Source organism: Lepidochelys kempii, chromosome 10 (assembly GCF_965140265.1).
Source record: "Lepidochelys kempii isolate rLepKem1 chromosome 10, rLepKem1.hap2, whole genome shotgun sequence".
Classification (NCBI taxonomy): domain Eukaryota; kingdom Metazoa; phylum Chordata; order Testudines; family Cheloniidae; genus Lepidochelys; species Lepidochelys kempii.
This window is the reverse complement of record NC_133265.1, coordinates 16449763-16471879: the sequence shown is the minus strand read 5'-3', so window position 1 is coordinate 16471879 and position 22117 is coordinate 16449763. Positions and strand designations below refer to the sequence as shown.

The window sequence follows — 22117 nt, the reverse complement described above, 5'->3', positions numbered from 1 at the left end:
GAACGATTATTCAAAACGGGCACTCTGACCTGCCCGGCAGATAACCAATCGCGTGCCGCCACTCAGCGATCGACCGGAACGCCGACCAATCACGTGCAGAAAGCCTCCACTCAGCCAATGGAGAGGGGGCGGGGGGGAAGGTGGGTTTGAGGAAATTAAGTTCTGCCCCGCGAGTGAGCTGCGTAGCCTCCGGCCGGAGGGCGGAGACAACGAGTCGGTTAGTGATGGCTGTGTGGGGGCAGAGTGGATAAGGCTGTGAGGGGTTAATTCCCGGGGAGAAGGAAAGGGGTTTGGGGGAGGTTGGGGAGCTATCATAGGTGCTGAAACTAGGGGCGTGGGGGTGCTGTAGCACTTCCTGACTTGCACTGGTTTCCATCCTATGCAGGGTTTACAGTTTGGTTGAGTGGCTCTTAGCTCCCTCGCTATACAAATTGTTCCAGCACCCATGGGAGCTATGGGGGTGGGAATGGTGGTGAAGTGCAGGGGGATGGGGAGCTGTGGGTGGGGTGGGAATGGTGGTGAAATACAGAGGAATGGGGAGCTATGGGAGGTTGGATAGGATGGGTGAGCTATGGGGGGGTGGGAATGGTGGTGAAGTACAGAGCAATGGGGAGCTGTGGGTGTGGGATTGGATGGGGGGCTATGAGGGTGGGAATAGTTGAGTCTAGGGGCCTCATAGGTGAATGCTGTTAAAATAGTCCCTGAAGTGAACTCTGTGCATATGTATGGTCTATAAAGCATCCGGGGGTCCTTAGGGATGAATGCTTCATTCTGTTAAAATGCTTTCAAACAGGATTGTATACTGCAGCTCGCAGATGTCAGCCATGTCTTTTTATTGTAAACTTCCCATGGTGCTGTTGTTTGGTGAGGAATCGCTGGCCACAGTGAAGCATGATAGCAGCTGCTACCATGTTTGAAAATAATTATCCATGATAATACCTAGAAATTATATAGTACTTTTCATCCATAGACCCTTAATATTTATAAAGAAGGGTGACACTTTACAGATGGGGAAGGGTAGGACTGTTGGAGGAAGGACTAGTGACTTGCCCAACTCTACAGAGAACAAAGGTCTCCAAGTTGCTAGTCCAGTGAACTGTCCATAGACCCTTCTGTCTGGTTGTCAAGCACAGTTCTGTAGTATTAAAAAGGAGCAATGCTTGGTAACCATTAGAATTTGGGTTCTCTGACTTTTTTATGTAAAGTTGGATCGTGTTTCATGTATTCACCTTCCCTCCTATTCAAAATCATGCAGACCTCTTTCCCTTCCATTTGCAGTTATATCTCTGTCAATTACAGAAATTGCTTACACTCAACATTAGAAAGTATAATGTATTTGTAGCTACATTTTAATGTGGTTTAAAAGATGTAAAAAAGATGTGACCAGCCAGTTCTGAGGACTGCTAACAAGTGCCCAAAAGATTACAGTTTGGGAACCCCAGCCAATCTGACCTGGGGAAAAATTCCTTTCTGACTCCATATGGCGATCTGAGCATGGTGTCTGTCAGCTAGCACAGTTTGGACAGGGCTTAGTATTACCATTTGGAATCCATTTTCATCTCACTACCTTGGGTACTAGTTTTCTTTTACTCCTGGTCATTGCTTCTTGGAGAGAAGCAAGTAATATGCAGTATGATTGCTCTCTATAAATACATCAGAGGGATAAAAACTCCTCTCCCTCTCTGGTAATTCAAACTAAGTGTCAAAGTGAACATAAGAACAAATGGCTATAAACTGGCCACCAACAAGGTTAGGCTTGAAATTAGACAAAAAACCATCAGAGGAGTGAAGTTCTGGAACAGCCTTCCTAGTGGGGGAAAAAACTTAACTGGTTTCAAGACTGAGCTTGATAAGTTTATGGAGGGGATGGTATGATGGGACTGACTAAGATGGCAAGTGGCCCAATGGCGACTGCCAATAGCAAAAATCTGCAACTGCTGGAGATGAGACACTAGATGGGGAGGACTTGGAGTTGGTACAGAGAATTCTTTTCCAGGTATCTGCCTGGTGGATCTTGCCCGCATGCTCAGGGTCTAACTGATTGCCATATTTGGGGTCAGAAAGGAATTTTTCCCCGGGTCAGATTGGCTAGGTTTTTTCCACCTTCCTCTGCACTAAGGGGCATGGATCACTTGCAGGTTTAAACTAATGTAAATGGTGAATTCTCTGTAACTTGAAGTCTTTAAACCATGATTTGAGGACTTCAGTAACTCAGCTGGAAGTTAGGGGTCTATTTCAGGAGTGGGTGAGGTTCTGAGGCCTGCAATGTGCAAGAGGTCAGACTAGATGATCACGATGGTCCCTTCTGACCTTGAAGTCTATTTGAGTGGGAAGGTGGTCAGCTGAATCCAGTGGGACCCATCTATTACCTGCTTAAATAACGCAGTCTGTTTTGCTCTGTGGGATCCTCTAGCTCACGTGTACATTAGTTGCCATTAGGAAATTTGGAACTTTAAACATACCTGGTTACCCCTTCCTGATTCATACAAAGTTAAATCTCATGATTAGGATAGATATAGGTAGACCAGCGAAAGGGGAGGTAGAAAGGAATCATCACACATATTTACAGCATTGCACAGTTGGAGAGGTGCACTTCTTGCGAGAGGGAATATGGTACCAACCTTGATATGGAGCACTAGATCAGTAGTTCTCAAACTTTTGTACTGGTGACCCCTTTCACATAGCAAGCCTCTGAGTGCAACCCTACTTATAAATTAAAAACACTTTTAAATATATTTAACACCATTATAAATGCTGGAGGAAAAGCAGGGTTTGGAGTGGAGGCCAGAAGCTCACAACCCCCTCTGTAATAACCTTGTGACCCCCTGAGGGGTCCCAACCCCCAGTTTGAGAACCCCTGCACTAGATATATTGGCCAGTTCATTAGGCAATGCACTGGACTAAGTTCAGCCAGTGGTTTGAATAGCTATTTCAGATCCTATATTCCAGATTGTCATTAGGTATGCCTCTAGAGTTTTGTTTGGTTTCTGCAAAAAGGATTTATGAGGGAAATAATAAGGTTCACAAACTTTCTGAAACTGAGGACCCCGTTGTCTAATATTTTGGGGTAAGCAGTTGCAGACCTTGTGTCAAATCTAATTGTATAGATAAATATAAAATGTACATGTAAATTTTGGGGGGGAAACCAGAAAAAAAAGATTTTAAAAAAAGTCTTGATTTACTAGCACGGTACCAGAGTATGGGTTTGCACTAGTGATTACAGTGCAAGACTGGGGTCTAGGGATACAATTTTTGACAAATGATAAAATTGTTCTTCGATACACATGTACCATAGGTATTTTAAGTACTCATACAAAATTAAGAAACTTCATTGATCTCTTAATACTGTAGCTTATTGACTCAATTTTATAGACATTTTGTTGTACATTTTGAAAGTTGGAAAGAGACTGAATGATAAAGCTGACCAACATGGACTCTAGGGATCCCTTCTTGCAGTCCTAACATAGGCAAATCTCCAATGGCTTTTCATTTTCCGAAGTAGTAAAACTAAAATGTGGCACGCTGTAACATGGAATTCAGTAGTCCTCTATTAGCAAGGATTATAAATATCAATTGTACTTAATCAATAAGTAATTATAAGTATTTTTCTTTTTTTATAATTAGAAGAAGAGGAGACATTCACAATTTGGAAAATGAAATTTGTTTTAGGAATTCATCCTAATGCCCTGGCATATTCCATGACCACACTAGGCGCTGGAATGATGAACAGTATCTTTAATTTCTACTATGTTAAGCTTTTCTTAAACCAATACAAGATTTCAGAAACAGCATTTCATCAAGCACAGGTATAGTACATTGGAACATGGATTTTCATATTGTTGTGCACAGTGTTTGTATAATAATAATGAAATAATTCTGCTTCATTGATGAATCAATTATTGACATACTGCAAATATAATTAAATATGTGATCCTTAATAAATTGTAGGTACATTCAAAGTTTATTAATAGTTTTAGATTTAAAAAAAAATCCATTGTTGGAAGTATGTTTGTTACTCTGACAAACTTCAAAATAAAGTTTTTCTTTACCAATTTTATGTCCCTGTTCAGCAAAGATTTATACATATGTTAAATTGTTGTTTAAAGTTAAATATGGCCATGATCCTGAAAATCCTTACTTATGTGAGCAACCTTATGCATGTATGTAGTCCCAATGAATTAAAAGGGTCTACTCATGTTCTCAAAGTTACTTATATGCACAAGGGTTTGCAAGATGAAGGGCCATGTGTGTAAGTCTTTGCAGGACTGGGGTTTAAGGCCAGATTTTTAAAGGTATATAGGCAGCTAACAATGCAGGTAGGCACTCAGTAGGATTTTCAAATGCACCTAAATGCCTAACACCCACTTTTGAAAATCCTGCTACGTGCCGGTAGGTATCTTAAAGCACCTAAGTACTTTTAAAAATATGGCCTTAGTCCATTTCCATTTGGCAAGCTTTCCTCTTTTGTTTTCCAAGTAGAATTGTACATTAAACAAATATGACATAGTGTACTTCATTGTTTGTGCATCAATATCCTCTGTTAGTAGAGATTTAGAAATAGTTTAATTTAGATGACTCTACATACAAATATACTTAATGTTTGTTTGTGAGTGTACAACATACAAAATACGTTTAACCTTTCCATCATATAGGTCAGCACTTTTGTTATTCCAGATGTTATGTATGTCTTGATGAATCCTACAGAAAAATATCACTAATGAGAAATTCTGTATTTTTCTTCTCAGGTAGTTTTTATGATCTGGAATGCCATTAATGACCCTCTCTTTGGGTATATTCAAGACAACTCCAAAGTCCCATGTTGCTCAAGACGTCAGTTTTCAATTTTATATGGAGCACCATTGTATGGCTTAGCTTTTCTGCTTCCCTGGTTTCCTTGGAAACATTATCAGGAAGGTGACTGGCTTAATGGTCTTCACCTTATTGTTGCTTTATGTGCTTTTGATGGCTTGCTTACATTTGTGTTGCTAGCACAATGTGCGCTCTTTGCAGAAATTTCAACTAGACATGAAAGTAGACTTCAGCTTATTAACTATAACCAAGTGGCAACATTAGTTGGATCAACCAGCATTCTTTTTTGTGGTCTAATATCAGATAATATGGAAAATTTTGCCTATTTTCAAACCTTTACTGTTTTGGTTGCAGCACTAGCAACTGCTTGTATGTGTTACACTGGGATATATAGCACTAGTCAGTATGAACAGAGAGAAACTCCTGTGGAGAACACTAGCTTAGAAAATAATAATAAAGCTCTCTCCTGGTCCTCTGTAATTTCATTGACCAAACAGATAATGACACAGAAAAACTTTATACTTTTTGTGACCATGAACTTCTTTCAAGTCTTCCACCTAGCCTTCTGCAACAATTTCATGATGATCTTTGCGGATAATCTCATCCCTAAGGATGTCCTTTCCTCTTTTATAAGAAGCATCATGTATGGAGCTGGCTTTATTTGTCCTCAGGTATGCAACAATCCTTTTAATCTTTTATTTAAAAGGAAAATGCAGCTTACTTTTGTGCTAGTTCTCAGTAATTAAAGTATCTGTTTACACTGCTTGGACAAAATACTGTATCTGGCAGAAACCTTTTATTAGTCTGAGGAACAAATCTTGTGCACCAACATTATAAAAAGAACTTTAGTCTCGTCTAGTCTAGCCAAAAAGGCAGCATAGGGTAGCAGAGAGAAGGAGGGTAGGCAGATAAAATAACAGTCAACAAGAAGAGAAAGTAAATGTTTTTGTGTTTCAGGGGCTTAACAATTTAGAATAAGAGAAGGAATATAGGCTCAGTATCAGGAAAAAATATCCTAAAAGTGAAATGTATTGAAGAACTTGGTGTTAATTTTGCTTAGTTTAATGTGTCTGGATGGTGAGGGAATCCCCATTGCTTTCAGACATTTAAAACTAGATGGGACAGAACTCTGGAAAATAAATGTTAGGTATAACCGACCTCCCCCAAATGAACATTCTCTGCATCATCATGGGAATTGATGAAGGGGCTAGATGATCTAACAAAGCAAGGTCTGTCAACTCACCTGCATTTGAGGGAGTGAAGCCTTCTAATTCATTTTGTCATTCATTCATCATCTGCATGTAGAACAGTGGTTCTCAACTCTGGTCCACCGCTTTTTCAGGGAAAGACCCTGGCGCGCCGGGCCGGTTTGTTTACCTGCCGCGTCCGCAGGTTCGGCCGATCATGGCTCCAGGCCAATGGGGGCTGCAGGAGGCTTCAGAAAGCGGTGTAGGGCAAGGGACGTGCTGGCTGCCCCCGCAGCCCCCATTGGCCTGGAGTGGGGAACCGTGGCTAGTGGGAGCCGCGATTGGCTGAACCTGCAGACGCGGCAGGTAAACAAACTGGCCTGGCATGCCAGGGGCTTTCCCTGAACAAGCGGTGGACCAGAGTTGAGAACCACTGATGTAGAAGGTGAGCAAGATCTCATCCCAAGAGAACCAAATATGGTTTGCACTGGAAGGGAAAGAGGACCAAAAGGATTAGATGTGGACAGCAGTGGGAGAGGAGTGAGAGAAAAAATAATGCAAAAAGATGCCCCACAGAGAAGACAAGTGTTCTTGTTTTTAGATAAATAAATAAAGTCTTCCTGCTCATGCCCCCCTAAAAACTTGTATAAAGCTGATCTTCAAAAACTTTCCATAGATTTACTTCAAATGTTTATGGTTTGATTTTCTCAAATAGTGAGCATCTGCAGACTATATACAGATGTTTTGAGTGCCTAGCACTTCTGAAAATCAGGCCATTCATTTTTAATGTGAACAACTTGTGTTCTTTTTAATAAATAAATTAATAACATATAAAAGGAGACATGGAAAAGTAGTAATTTAATGCACAGCTAGGAATTTGTTATAGTTTAAGCTTCTGCTGACATACAGCAATTAAATACAACTAATATATATTCTTTGCTGCAGAACTTATAAATATCTACCATTAAAACTCCCTGCCCCTCCAGAGATTTTACAGGTCTCTTCTATAACTCAAAAAAACACCTAGGTAATAAACTTCTTTATTCTAAGTAAGTAAGATAGGAATATATCTGACAGAAACTACAGAAATTAGGACAGCCTCAGTAACTTTACACTCAATATATACCAATCACTGCTGATCAAATCAACATGACAGTCTAAAATGAACAATCGTTCAGAAAACACATTTCTCTCTGCTTCCCAAAGATTCATTATTTAGAAGGCCACTGAACTGTATAAAGTTTGCTGTGACCTTATTTTTCTTGGGTTTTGTCCCTTCAAATTCAAGATATAACAAGAGAATTCTCCGACAGCAGTGTCCTGAAGTTCACTTATTGTAAAGCATCCAGCCTACATAAAAGAAAGCTGCTTTGTGGATTATGCTTGTCTGGCCTTTACAAAGCTAGATCACGGCTTCTATTAAGGGATGGCAGTTGGTGTGTGGGATAGGACGCATATCCTGAATATGCCCTGGTGTTGCAATCAAAGGACTTAAAAATTAAAGCCTAAAGCATCAACTGATTCAATATTTTTCTTGGAAATACAGGGCTTTTATTGAAAGACTCCAACAAAGTTTCTGAAGCACTAGAGCTTGACGCTCCCACGGCATGTTGATTTTTCTTAATTATGATGAAAGGAGGTCCAGTTCATTAAAATAACATGCATTACACATCGGTTACTATATCTAAATATGAATACATTTTCACAAAGTGTCAGATAATAGATAATTTTTTTTAACATATAGTTCCAGTCAGATTTGTACTTCTTTGTATTACAGCCACTTATGTCAATTCCCTGCTTAACCTGCTCATTACTCTGCATGGTACTCAGTTTTTTAAGAAGAAAGCTTGAATTACCTCATAATATTTGCCACAATCTTTTTTAAGATTCATTCTATTCATGTGTGGAGCATTCAAAAATGTGTTTGCCTTTTGTTTCCTTGTGCTGAATCTTCAATCCATTCTGTGTCTAACAATGAGGATTGATGCTGTTTAAAGTAATTAAGTATGGGAAGAAAAGTGCAAGGGGAGTGCCTTCCTTTTGTGAAATGCTTATTGAGTTTGAAATCATTAATCTTGGTGGCTAATTAATATTGAAGGAAAGAGAGCATTGTTATCTTGTAACTCATGGAAGGAGCTCAAATCTGACAGTGATGCGAACCATATACCTGGGTATATAGTGTGTCATTATATTAGAAAAATAGAAGGCACTATGTACATTCAAAATGTCCTCCCATTTGAAAATGGAAAGTGAGGGATGGAAGAGAAAAGAAGAGTTTAATTTTTGTGCATTAAAGCTTGTTATCACTGCAACTTTTTAGTGCATTTTCAGTATTAAATCTTAATCTTAAAACACTATTACTTTGATTATATGTTAGAGCATTATAGAGATCATGAAATCATGTTTTAAGACTGAAACTCCAATTGTCTTTAAGGTATGCCTCAATCTGTTGTTTTTATTTGCTAACTTCCTATTGTAACAAAAATATATATATATATATATAGTTTAAGATATTTAATTCTTTATTTGGAGTGTCCAGAAAATAAACAACTATTTCTCAAAAGCAAGGAGAACAAGATAAGAAGCCAAATGTAATTTCACAATAGGCAAATGTGGGTGAAACAACATCTTAAATATTTTAACCAAAAATAAGTTCAATAAAATGTTTGTTACCATAAAGTGAGGATGATAATCCTGAGGAGTTGTGAATCAGGAAACATCATGGGGAAAAATTCTAGTGTATGATTCTACCTGATCTTAAAAATTCTATATACAAATTATGGAGTGTTTTAACCGTTCTTTTTGCTGTGGGCCTAACTCTAAACTATCCTTTATCATAACTTTTTGCAAAAACAGCATTCTGTGTTTTATTAAAATGCAATTACCATATCATCAGAAAAGTGACTCTGTAAAATGACATTGTGGAATTTTGTATTTATTCCCTCACAGTACAGGTGAGAGTTGCCAAGTTTTTCAGTCCCACTTCTGTACTGTGAGCTATGTTCTTTCTACCTCTTATGTCACTAGTAATAAAGATTTTGCTTCTAGAATTTAGTTGACAGTTTTGCTAATGTATGAAAGAATGGAATCCAGCTGTACTGGGTTTGCTTTTTAATAGTGATAGACTTTTCCTTAAAGGTGGGTGGTATCTGTGCTTGATTTTCACCCCTGAGTCTCAGTTTCTTACCTCAGGACATAGGGAACTCCCCAAGCTTTTAAAGGGTTTGGAATGTAGCAGTAGTATCTTTCTTTGCTGGTACTATTCAGGTTACTTAGGGGCTCAACATCTAAAGGTCAGTTTTGGTCTAAATTGTTTCTGTGGGCTTCATGACTAAACATTTTTCGGATGTTTTTATTTCAAAGTGTTTTAATTAATTCAGACTTTTGTGACATAATGCATGTGTGGATTTCTAATGCCCGAATATGAAAATATTGAAGGATAATTTTCAATACTGAATTTATGGATTTGATTCTCTTCTTTAGATTCACATAGACCTTTTGCTCAACATTTTCAAACTATAACTTGCTTTAGATTTAAAAGTTAGCACAATCTGTGACTAAAACATCAGTGTTCTGTAGAAAAACAACATTTTTATAAATTAACATTTCCAGGTTGTGAATTGGTTTTCTTCATTCTTTTTATTAGCGTATGCAGTCAAAAGTGAATTACTGGATGTGACACATCCAAAAAGCTGATATTTTATTGTTGCTAGCACTTTGTGTAGATTGTTGCATGTTGAAATCTGGAAACTTGAAATGGAACTATGAGTACTGCGCATTCAGTATCTACCTTTCCCAATACCTTTTTCTACAATAGAAGCAAAACTAGTAATCTGTTACGATAGGATTTCCCAGTGAAACTGTTTTATCAATTACAAAAGTGGCACTGAGTAATAGTGGTAGTAGAAGTTTACCATATATGTCCATTGATATCAGAGCCATTGTGATGTTAATGAAAAATTACAGCTTTGAAAGATTTCAGAGTGGTAGCCATGTTAGTCTGTATCAGCAAAAAGAACAAGGAGTACTTGTGGCACCTTAGAGCCTAACAAATTTATTTGGGCATAAGCTTTCGTGGGCTAAAGCCCACTTCATCAGATGCATGCAGTGGAAAATACAGTAGGAAGATACACAGACTAACAAATTTATCTATCTTCCTACTGTATTTTCCACTGCATGTATCTGATGAAGTGGGCTTTAGCCCACGAAAGCTTATGCCCAAATAAATTTGTTAGGCTCTAAGGTGCCACAAGCTTTAAAAGAAAACCACACATTTTGTTCAGTCCAGTAGTCTAAGTTCAAATGGTAAGAAACACTTTTCACTATGAACACACTGCAAAATAAACTGCATAAGGGATATCGGACATTATGCTCTATGGTATGAGCTAATTGCTATCTGAAGTGGGAAGCAATATTTACCCCAATGTAGAGTAGTGCACAGACTGATTCTGGGTGAAGGGAGAGCATTTGTCTCTGAAGCATCTGTTTTAAAACAGAGATAGGACCATCCCACTGGTCCTATCATTCTTTTCTGTTTGTGCAGTTCCTATGTTCTTAATTTGTGAGCGCATTTGAAAATGTTACTGATTCAGATTTCCCCTTTCAGAAAATATGCATGTTTGCTAATTAGAAGAAGTACTGTGTAGCAGTAAACCATTTATAGCATCCAAAACTCTGTTTTCTTAAAAGAAGTACTGAAGTACTGTATTAAGTATATACTTAATATGTATCTATTATCTTTTCAGTGCCTTGTGCTTCTCAGTCATACTTTGCTGAAGAAGTTTGGATATTACAGGATCATCTTGTTTTCCTTTTACTTAGAAGGAATAGCTGCCGCTGTCATGTTTGTTCTAGGACCAGAACACTACTACCTGCTGGCTGTTTATCTCACAACAAACATGTAAGTAAATATATACCTTCAAGGATACTATTTTTTTTTTTTTAAATTAACAGCTTCCTACGCCTTGTGAACGGAGTCTGTGAGGTCACTTTGTTTTTACACTCTTTTTGTCATACCCTTGTGGTAGCTTGAAGAATTTCCTACGATAAGTTTTGCTCTTTTTCCTTTTGTTCTGTTTCATGGGTCTGAAAAGGAGCTGCAATTAAAATGGCAACTCTTGTTTAAGAGTATTTCAACTTTTAGTTACTGCTTCTATTTTCTTTTTAAAATTAACAATCTAATATATACAATAATTAGAGTTTGCAGCATTGTCTCCAGCCACATCAGTTTTAACGTTGGTCAAATGCAGATTCCATTGACACAGACTTTCCCGTTTACCCAAACAGCAGTTTCCCACCACTTCTTCAAGTAGTGTCCCTATTGGTGTTCCCACTGTAGGTGTATCTGAGTCCCTGTGCCTCAGATTGGAGATTTTAGGTAGCAGTGTCTGTTTGGCTCACACGTGCTCTCCCTGTCTCGAGGCTATCTAGCACTGCGCGGAAGAACTGCGCTCAGTTCCTTCTCAGCTGCCTTTGGCCTGAAACTGAGTACTAGCAGAGTGCAAGAGAAATTCAGTTCTAAACTTTATTTTAGTTTACAGAATAGCTAGTAGAGTTTCTGTTGTTTAGATTCATACTATTCCTTTTCCCTTTTCTTTTAATATTGAAAAATTAAAGATTTTAGATCCCTCCACCCCACAAAAATGCTGGCAATTCAAGTCACTGTTGGCTAAACAACATTAAATTTGTTTTCTTTGGTACTGCTATAGCATGAAACCTCAAGGTTATTTCACAGAACAGGTAGATCAGCGAGGTGTGGAAAACCCTCAAAAGGAAATACTTCATTAAACATTTTTAAAAACAGCCTTCTCAATTAGAATAGGATGGTGTTAATTTCATGGTCTTCCCTTCCTACCTTGCCTGTCCTCTTTGCATATATTTTCTTTCTCTCTCTTCTCCCCTTCCCCCCCCCACCCACAGCCCCAATCCTTCCAGGATTTCAGTCATGGGCTATTGTAACTAAGAACTATGTGACAACTGAATTACATTATCCAGTAATATATTTTCCTCATTTCAAGTATTCAAGTTTCCTTAGGAAAAAAATCTCTCAAGATATGTGAAGGTTATTTAGCCCAAAAAGGACTTTTGTAATTTGAATCTAATTTTACCAAAACTTAGCAATACATGCAAATCTATCATCCTGTTTATTGTTTCATTTGGTTCTATTGATCATGTGTTAAATGTATTTGTTTACCTTTATCATTCTAATTCTGTCACTTGTTTTAAGCTTGTTTCCTATCTTTCCCTTCCAGTCCTCTGCATGTCCTTTTTCAGATTTCTGGAGGAGAATTTTAGTTCTTTCTTCTGAGATGTTCCTTTTCTCCATTCAAGTCAGTTTAAGTTGGTATTAACCTCAGTAAGTGTCCTCTTTCACTTCAATGCCAAACTGCTATCTTGAAATTCCAAAAAGAGTTGAGAAAGTTTTAGGTTTGTATACAGGTTTCTAATTCTTGATTAAAGTAACAGCTCTAATATTTATTTGGAGAACTGATCTTTAAATAGATCTAATAGCCATTTTTAATTTGAAGCAATAATACTGTGTTAATTTACTTGATGAGAGAGTAAAGTGTGTGTGTGAGAGAGAGAGAGAAACACACACACACACACACAACCATCCAATACAGTTTTCTTATTGAAAAAAGTATGTTTAGTATCTATCAACATTTTGAAATATTTTGTCTTTCTATAGGGTAATTGTTCAAGCGTCATTCAGTTTGTTTAACCTGCCCTTGGCAGATATTGTTGATGCAGACTTAATAAAACACAAACGGAGGTATGTTGATCTTACTACTGCTCACAAAATGAACTGTAGCTAGTGTCATCAAATTCTCTATACCAAAGTTAAGTTTCATACACTGAACACTCTGAACATATTAATCTAAAAAGGATTCTTAATTTGGTAAAAAAAAAAAGTTTTCTATTTTTTTTAAATTACAACTATTTTTAAGAAGTTTCACTTTATATTTACTTTTAATATGATAAGTGAATGGGAATTCATTATTACTGTACATTGCTTTAAGTCTTTTGAAATTTTATGTTATTAAATAACTTTTTCCCAGATTATGTCCAAATAAATGCAGAAATTATTGTGACATTCTTTGGCTCCAATCCTGCAAACACTTGCTTTAAGGGCTTAATTTACACACACAAGTAAAGGTAAGCACATGCATAAATGTCTGCAGGATTAGGCCCTGAGTAAATTTAACAAAGGAATGAATTTAAACACTTCCATTGTAAACTCTATTATATTTATAAGAGCCCAGTCCCACAAACATTCACATGGTTAGTCCTCTTGATTTCAGTAGAAATACTCCCATGTCTAATATTACTCAGAGGCTTAAGAGTTGGCAGGATACAGCCTTTCTAATATAGAGAAGGTATCTGAATGTTTGAACTATACCATTTAACAAGCAAAATTCAAAGTCTGTGTAGCTGCCGTTCAATTTTTTAAATAAAAATTGATAAAACTTGCTGTGATATGCTGTACTGTGATTCATGTATCTTTTTGATTTATATCAAAGTGCAATTGACTTCCTGTTGCTCTCACAAATATACTGATTTCTATACCAGTGGGGTTTCTGGTTTCAGTGCTGTTTGAGGGGGAGAAGGAGAATCAGGCTCCCTCTAAGGGCAAATCCTGCGAAGACTAGAGCACGTATATTACTTTATACCTGTGAATAGTTCCATTAGCTTCAGTGGGACTATTCCAATGCATAAAATTGAACCTGGGTATAAGTCCTTGCAGGATTGCGGTCAGTGTCTATGTAGACCAAATCTCATAAGTGGTACATTGAATTTTCTTCAGTAACTTGAAGGTGAAGTGGTATAATTTACAATTTAAAAATATTTTTGATACGACGTTCCCCCAGTCCATATACAAGACTTGAAATTATTCTGAATAACAATCAGATTGCTTTGTTTGAAGAACACTTAATACATGAAGAGCACTTGAATAAATCAGTTTCTAGTACCAAATCACGTCTTTTACAAATATAAGTCTATCCTATTTTTCTCTTTTCCTTGTTAATTGTATGCAGTCGCAACTCTTGAATCACCAGACTATGGGCCTGATCCAAAGCCCATTGAAGTCCATGTGAATCCTTCAGTTAGCTTCAGCGGGTTTTGGATTAGGCCCTTTGACACTGTTCTATTAGATCCCTGATTCTTTTATTTATGGTCAAGTAAGGTAGTTGTGGGGACCTAAGATAGTATAAAAGGTATGTTTATAGATTTTTTTTTTAAAAAAAACTACTTATCTAACTGGAATGTAGTCATTTCATTATGATATCTGGATCATTCACTGACTAGAATGTTGATGGTAATTATGCAGTTATGTATCCTGATGGTTAATATTTGAGTCTGAACAGTACTTAAATAATGAATATAATAAGTGCTGTAAGTGATGTATATTTATATACTATGTAATATGGATTAATACGTGTCTTGAATATTTCAGATCACCACTTTCCTCCATGGTTTTTGGTACCAATGCTTTATTTACTAAGCCAGCCCAGTCTTTGGCTCCTATGCTTGTGGTTACAATACTAAATCAATTTGGATATGAGAACCTGAATAATAAATTTTCTCAGCCTGATCCAAGGTGAGTTCAAAAGTGAAGTTTTAAGTCACAACAAGTTAAATAATGTTATACAATTATTACAAATTAATATGCAGTTAGCTTGCATCAGATGTGTTGCGACTTTGCTTCAATAAATTTTCAATTGGTCCTCATCTCACTGACATAAAAAGGCTGTCCCAGTAGATATTTAGTCTGAAAAATGTACTTTTTAAAGAGAAGACATGGGAAAACTTGCCACATGGTGGGTGTGCGTGCATTTGTGGGTGTGTGAAAAATTCATTTCAGTGTATGATTGTTTTTGTCATTCTGTTGTGCAAAATTAAAAAACAGTCAAACCTGTGATGTTCCAACTTTGACTATAACTATTACCAAAACCACAAAAGTGTATTTATTTCATAAATATAGTTACTAGACATATTTAGTACAGTAGGACTGTGACTAATGTATTTTGTTTTTGAGAGAAATGATACAATTATAGGAGGAAGAGGGGTTTGGCTCAACTAGGTAAATCACTTCGGTTAGAGTACAGTTTCCCATTCTTATCTTAATGGCCTTATTTTAGTTACTTCCTAAAATTTTGCTTTAATTAAAGAAAATTCTTAAAAAATACAGAGAGGACAATCATTTATAAAACCTCCTTGGGGAAGGACCTTTAAGGAAAAGAGAGTGGAGATGTGGCAGATGTGTCTGGAATCCTATTCCTGACCCTAATGAACTGTAGAAGAAAGGCATAGAGGTAGGTTTGGAAGGAGGACAAGCTGGGGCCATTCAGAAAAGCAGCGTCAGTAAAGTGAAAAGTACTTAGGGCAGGGGTAGGCAAACTACAGTCCGCGGGCCACATCCAGCCAGCCAGCCAATTTAATCCAGCCCGGGATCTCCTGCTGGGGAGTGGGGTCTGGGGCTTGCCCCACTCCCGTGCTCCAGCTGGGGAGAAGGTTCATGGACCGCTCCACGCGTGTGCCACAGCTCCCAGAAGCAGTGGCATGTCCCCCCTCCGGCTCCTCCTATGTGTAGGAGCAGCCAGGGGGCTCCACATGCTGCCCCCACCCCAAGCGCTGCCCCTGGAGCTCCCATTGGCTGGGAACTGTGGCCAATGGGAGCTGTAGGGGCAGCGCAGCATGCAGAGCCACCTAGCCGCACCTCCACTTAAGAGCCAGAGGGAGGACATGCCGCTGCTTCTGGGAGCTGCTTGAGGTAAGCACTGCCCAGAGTCTGCACTCCTGAGTCCCTCCCGGGCCCCAACCCCCTGTCCCAGCCCTGATCCCCCTCCCATCTTCCAAACCCCTCAATCCTAGCCCAGAGCACCCTCCTGCACCCCAAGTCTCTCATCCCCAGCCCCACCCCAAAGGCTATAACCCCAGCCGGAGCCCTCACCACTGACTTAGACAATTTCTGTATCTTTTTGATATATTCTAAGGTGGTCTGGAATGAATGAAGGAAATTATTAGCGAACCAACCCATTCTACTGTGTCTTTACCCTCTCTTGCTTTATGTTTCTCATTAAAACACATGTCTTCCTATAAATCCTAGCTCATCCCTCAGGGAAGTAAACAAAAGTTGTGAACAAAAATAAACAAATTGTGGAACTAAACATCAAAAAAAAAATTTTTTTTGACTCAGGCAGACCCCTGGCATGTAAAATTTCAGCTTGAACAGTTAGTTTGGTAAAGTAATAGGCAACCAAAAATGGAGTCTTATAATTGGAAGTGTCAAGCAATCTTAATAGTAGGCAGTGCTACCAGTCCAATCTCTAATAATAGAAAATACCTCAGTTTAACACTTGTTGTTCACAGTTCAGAATCTGAATGTATACTATGCAGCAGAATAGGAACATTTTTATCAGGGAATAATCATAACTGATATCCTGTCGTTTTTAAAACACTGATAGGCCTACAATCAAGCTAAAAAACTCACTACTTTCCGTTATATTTTACTTACTATTGTTACAAATAACATCTACGATGACTATTACTGAAAGGTTAGCAAAAAAATATTTTTCTTGATTTTCCCCCCTTTCACAGTTTCCACTGTACACTGTTTATTTGTATAAATCTTTCAGACAGCAACAGGGGAAAGGAAAATTTTAAAAAGAAAATGTGAATTTAAAACCATAAGCCATTAGCAGGTGTAATACCTGAAACCACTTTTCACTTTTTTCTAAATAACTCTATTTCAAATCACCTGTCCCTTTAAAGAAATAAAATATCCCATATGTAACTTTGTTTTTCATAATTTATGCCTGAGGGCGTAATCCTATGAACTTTAACTTTTAAGATGAGTTTTAAAGTAATATCTGCCATATTGTGATACAGTAAACGTATTGACTTAGTGCTAAGGGAGGTTTCCATATAGGAAATCAGTATTAAGGTCTGATCTTTCAAACCTTTAGTCATACAAAGAATCATATTGAACCCACTGAATTACATGCATGAACAAGGATTGCTCACTTCAGCAAGGATTTGTACAATTGGGCCCAAATGATTATTTATTGAACATTGTTAAAGCATACAGGAAAACACAGTCCCTGCCCCAAAGAGCTTCCAGTTGAATACACATAGAGAACATTCCAAGCACACACTATACTTGAGGATCAATGACTGTGAATATTTTTTTTATGTGGATTCATACTACTGACTACAATGAATTGTTCTCATTGACAGGCTTGGTGGATGTGTGTTTTAGGGAGGGATTTGAATTACGACTATAGTCATTTGGTACATGAGGATAGGAAGGGAGTTGCAAGAGGGAGTGGCATAGAAGAGGCATAGAAATGAATGGGAAGGTAAGGTACATATGGGCTATTTAAGGTGGGTGGCTTGGGAGAAGCATAGGAGTTTGAGAAAATGAAGGCTGAAATGTAGGCAGTGAAGGTGTTGTACAGAGTTTCGAAAGTGCAAGGGAGAAATTTTAATTTTATTTAAAAGATGATGATGAGAAATCAGCACATAGATTTGAGGAGGGTAGCTACATGATGACAACAATGGGAGGGGAAGATGATTTTGGCAGTAACATTTTGTCTGCTATCAAATGGTGTTTAGTGTTAATGTATCTAATTAAAATCAATTTAAGAACTAGTCATTCAGACAGGAGACAAATGACTTTTACACATGGCACACTGGAGGAATTCTCTTCTGTTTATTAAGCCTTTATTGTTAAGGACGCTTCACTTGTCTCATTCAGTGTTAATCATTGTTATCGCTGAAGAAAAATGCTACTCTGTATATTGTACATGGGTCCCAAGGGATTTCATTGTCAGGCATCAGTAAAGCTTTTATCAAGGGAAACCAATTTACATGTTGGGTTTTTTTTTATATATATAGTACTGTACTAATGAAAATGTGGCTGGTAATTTACAGGATTGGAGGGTCAATTTTTGTTCCTTTTGGTTTATCCTAAATAGTTTTCCCTAGAACATTAGATCCCTTTTTCTGCTCTATAAGAAATATATAGTTTTAAACCTCCCTCTCCTGGAGATCCACTGAAATTACAGTCAATCATACTGATAAAACACACTGGCAGTAGTTTGTTGCCCTCTTTATTATTATTATTTCCTTGTATTTAGAAACAAATTACCAGATTATAAATAGATGCACAATATATAGATGGTGCACAATAAATAAGCTGTCAGTGCATCTGACAGTTGGAAATATCACATGATCTAGTAGCAGGGTAAACAATGTGCTGGATATAGTGAGGAACTATATTTTAGCAAGAGCGTGTCTTTGAATATATGCATCTTTGTACTGCATGCACAAAATAATTAAAGATTTTTAAGGCATCTTCTCCACCACTGTGATGTAATTTGAGCATTGTTCTTGATATATCCCAATGCCTCAATAGAATTATATTTAATATTTGTTCATTTTTCTGTAGAATACACCTATTTTACTTTTCATAATTCCTGTAAATGTCAAGTTTTAGAATAAAATATTAATCCATATTCTTTTGTTAAATCAGTGCAATTGTATTTAAACCAAAGCAAGATATCATCAGTACAAAGGCAAGGTAGGACTTGGCACAATCTTTTTCTTTCCTTTAGAAAAAGGTAAAATACTTGTTAAAGGTTGACATTCTTAATACTGAAAATTGCAGTCCTCTTTAATATACAGAAAGGTAAAATGCAGGCAAAAGCTGTGTAGCTTCACTATAGCACCCTGCCAAATTTGCCTTAGCCCCTTCCTGAAGGAACTTTATATAGGTAAATAGTTTACCCATTCACTTCTTGGATTCTCTGCTGGAACTGCCAACAAGAGGGCTAATTAATGCCAACCATGGTGGTAGTTTTTGTGATGCATATACTTGTTTACTTGGAAATGGAAAGCACCATTGAACCCAGGCCAGTAAATAACTATCAGATGCTAAATTGTGATCACTAACAGTAAATACTGAATATGAACCACTGACCTACCTGTGAAAAGTCCCATCTCCTGTAACCAATTGTCTAAGCAGTTAAGTAATTCCCTTAGTACTACTTTAATTTTTAAGCTTGTGCCTTGTCTTTGTCACTTGGTATTAACATGTGCACAATTTATTTAAAACAATTGTTTAACTTGGAATAAACTGTGATTGCATTGTGTTATACATTTAGGACCAAATCCTGGTTCCATTGAAGTCAATGAGGCCTGGATTCGGCCTTTTTTGATTGACTCATAGGGTTTGATCCAAAGCCCAGTGAAGTTAATGGGAGTTTTTCCACTGACTTCAATCAGCTATGGATGAGGCCCATAGTAGTCAACTTTCACAACCATTCTGTTAATCTCCCATCACATCTCACAGTGCTAAGGAAAAAGAGAAAATAACGTACTCTTCTTCTTGGAGACTGAAGAATTTTTTCAGAGACTGTCTCACCTTGAGTTCAGTTTCTTGATATTTCTTAATTAGAATCCAATAATTAACAGATTGCCAGTGGATAATTATCACAGCTGCTAGACAAATGCCTAGATGTGTTTCAAGCTGTCAGAAACCAGCCTGTTCATAAAGCAGTTATTTTAATTATATATTATAATTTGTAATACATAGTTGTTGATCTGCTTCTTTATGTATTACTCCTTAATAGAGCTTTAGATTAGGAAGTATCTTTGCACGTTTAAGGATGCAGAAGCCAGAATCTCAATGTACCTTTAACATGTAATATATATGGATGGTTTAATTCTTTATTTTCCCCTAAAAAATAATAAAACTGAATTAATCTTAATATTTTGGTAAATGCATTGAGTTCCATACATTAATCGTGACCTGTTCATAACATTTACCAGCCATAAGTACATTATACATAGTTAATGTCTCAGATTTTTAACTTTTAAAAATACCAGTATGTCCATATTGTTGTATTTTCTACTTTCTCCCATTCTTTTATTCATTCCCTTTAAAAAAATCTTTAATCATACAAAACTTTATAGGAGTTCCTGCTCTGTAAGGTGATATTGTTTTATACTAATTTTTATATTACCTACCACCGTTGTGTAATAGATTACTTAACGGGTCTGTTAGCTTGTCTATAGCATATTAATATGCACCCTACTTACCTAACTCAGCTCATTTATTAATAGCTTATTTTCTACAAACTACCTCGTGTTGGAGGAGCAGGGGGCATAAATAAGTTTAAGGGAATGATAGAGCAGTACATACATTCAACTCTAATTTTCTGATTCTATTTGGGAATAGCTTTTATGTTTGTGAATAGTGAGAAACCATATTCCCACTGTGACACTGGGGATACAAAAACATTGGGTTATTTTCATCCACAATTTGTATTTATATGCTACTTTTAATAAAGCTTGTTTAATCAGAATCAAACAAGCTGAATATCTATACATTGAGCTTTTGGTAAAATACAGAAAAACATGGGGATTTTTATTCCTTACTCACAAGAATCCATATGGTTATTTTCATGTTTTTTCTTCCAAAGTAAACCTGCTATATACTTCCTTTTAAAATTGACTGTGCTGAATAATCAGAACTATTTTTTTAATCTATTAAGAATTGATTAAACGGGGTGAAAACTGCATCTTGGGAAAACTGACATTTTTACCTTCTTCTCCAGTTTGTTTTTAGGTCTTCATGATGCTATGTTCTATTTGATCTGTCTGGTTCCACTTTGCATTGCAGTTATACAGATTCTGATGTGGACTCCCTTCTCCATACAGAACAGTCATATGACAGGCATACATTGAATCTTCAACACTTAGTCTATACAGGAAGGATTTAGATTTTGGTTGAATTGTGCACAGTAGAATTAATACATTTAAAATGTGAAAAAGCAGAATTGTACTTAATGGACTATTAGACCAAATGCAGTCTGAGCCATTAAATCAGTCATCTATGGTGGCTGTAAAACCTATCGTAAAGCATTCCCAGCCTTAACACACAGCCTATACGTAGCCTTTTCTAGTTCAGTTACCATACATATGGCAATTGTAGGAATGCTGGCAATCTCCAGGGGACTCTACTGAGCATACTGAGGAAGTGTCTTTACTCACTCCATTGCTAAAGAGATAAAGGCATGCCTGTTGTGTATAGATATTACTGGATTTTGAGGGGAGTTAGCATGGAGCAATGGATATGGCACCAGACTGGAAACCTAGTTCCCAGCACTACCACTGATGGGCTGTGTGACCTTGAAGGAAGTCACAGCAATGCTCTGTGCCTCAGTTTCCCCACTTGTAAAATGGGAACAAAGATACTTATCCATCTTTGTAAAGTAATTTGAGATCTACAGATGAAAAACACAGTATAAGAGCTAAATATTATTTAGTGAATGCATGTGTAGTTGAGGAAACTGAGGACTTAAGTTAAAGTTCAAGAAATCAGAGATATAATGAAGTCTTAAGTTATGGCTACATTTTTTGAGTCATGCCAGAGAAACAGTTCTATTTACTTGTGTTTTACATGCTAATATCAATGTTTCCAAAGTCTTCTATATTTATATATCAAAAGAATCCTAACAAACAATGTTATCCATGGATCTGTATTCTTAAATTGTCTTTTATAATACACCATTGTTTATATACATGGATTTTCTGTCTGTTGATAAAAGTCTATATTAAAAAACAAATTGTATAACTTGCCTTCCAATTGAGAAGGATTAGGAGTCCTGCTGTTTTGTGGACATAGTTTTTGAGGCGAAAACCTGAAGAAATCTAAATGACTTTTACCTGTGATTCACTGTATACATCTAAGTTTTCTTCTTGGTTACTCCTTCCAGTTTGGTAATAAAGAAGTTATATTACAAATATTCTTTTCTTATACTCTCTCTGGTAGTATTTTGTCTTTTTTTCTCATGTGTATTTTCTTTTCTTTTCTTTTTTTTTTTCTTAAAGAGGATGCTCTTCCTTTCTGTTACGGGACAATTCCCACTTCAGCTCCTAAATACCTACAGTATGCCAGAGATAATTAGCTTTCATTAATTTTTCCTTACATAGTATAGAATTGTTAGAACACATTTAGACCATAGGGTTCAAGTGTGGTATGCCATGTGGTACAACAGAAAGGACATCAAGATGTTAAGACCTAAAAAGGGTAGCAAGAATTCATTTAAATAGGC

General features: G+C 37.0%; 1 protein-coding gene across 1 annotated transcript; it reads left to right on the top strand.

The window, feature by feature from the left end:
• The first annotated feature begins 3 nt into the window (after positions 1–3).
• LOC140918246 (transmembrane protein 180-like) lies at positions 4–21789 on the top strand. Its single transcript, XM_073362187.1, has 7 exons — positions 4–217; positions 3625–3806; positions 4746–5480; positions 10742–10896; positions 12685–12768; positions 14452–14595; positions 20618–21789. The coding sequence occupies exons 2-7, from the start codon at positions 3654–3656 to the stop codon at positions 20745–20747; spliced, it is 1401 nt and encodes a 466-aa protein (XP_073218288.1). The 5' UTR covers positions 4–217; positions 3625–3653; the 3' UTR covers positions 20748–21789.
• The last annotated feature ends 328 nt before the right edge of the window (positions 21790–22117 follow it).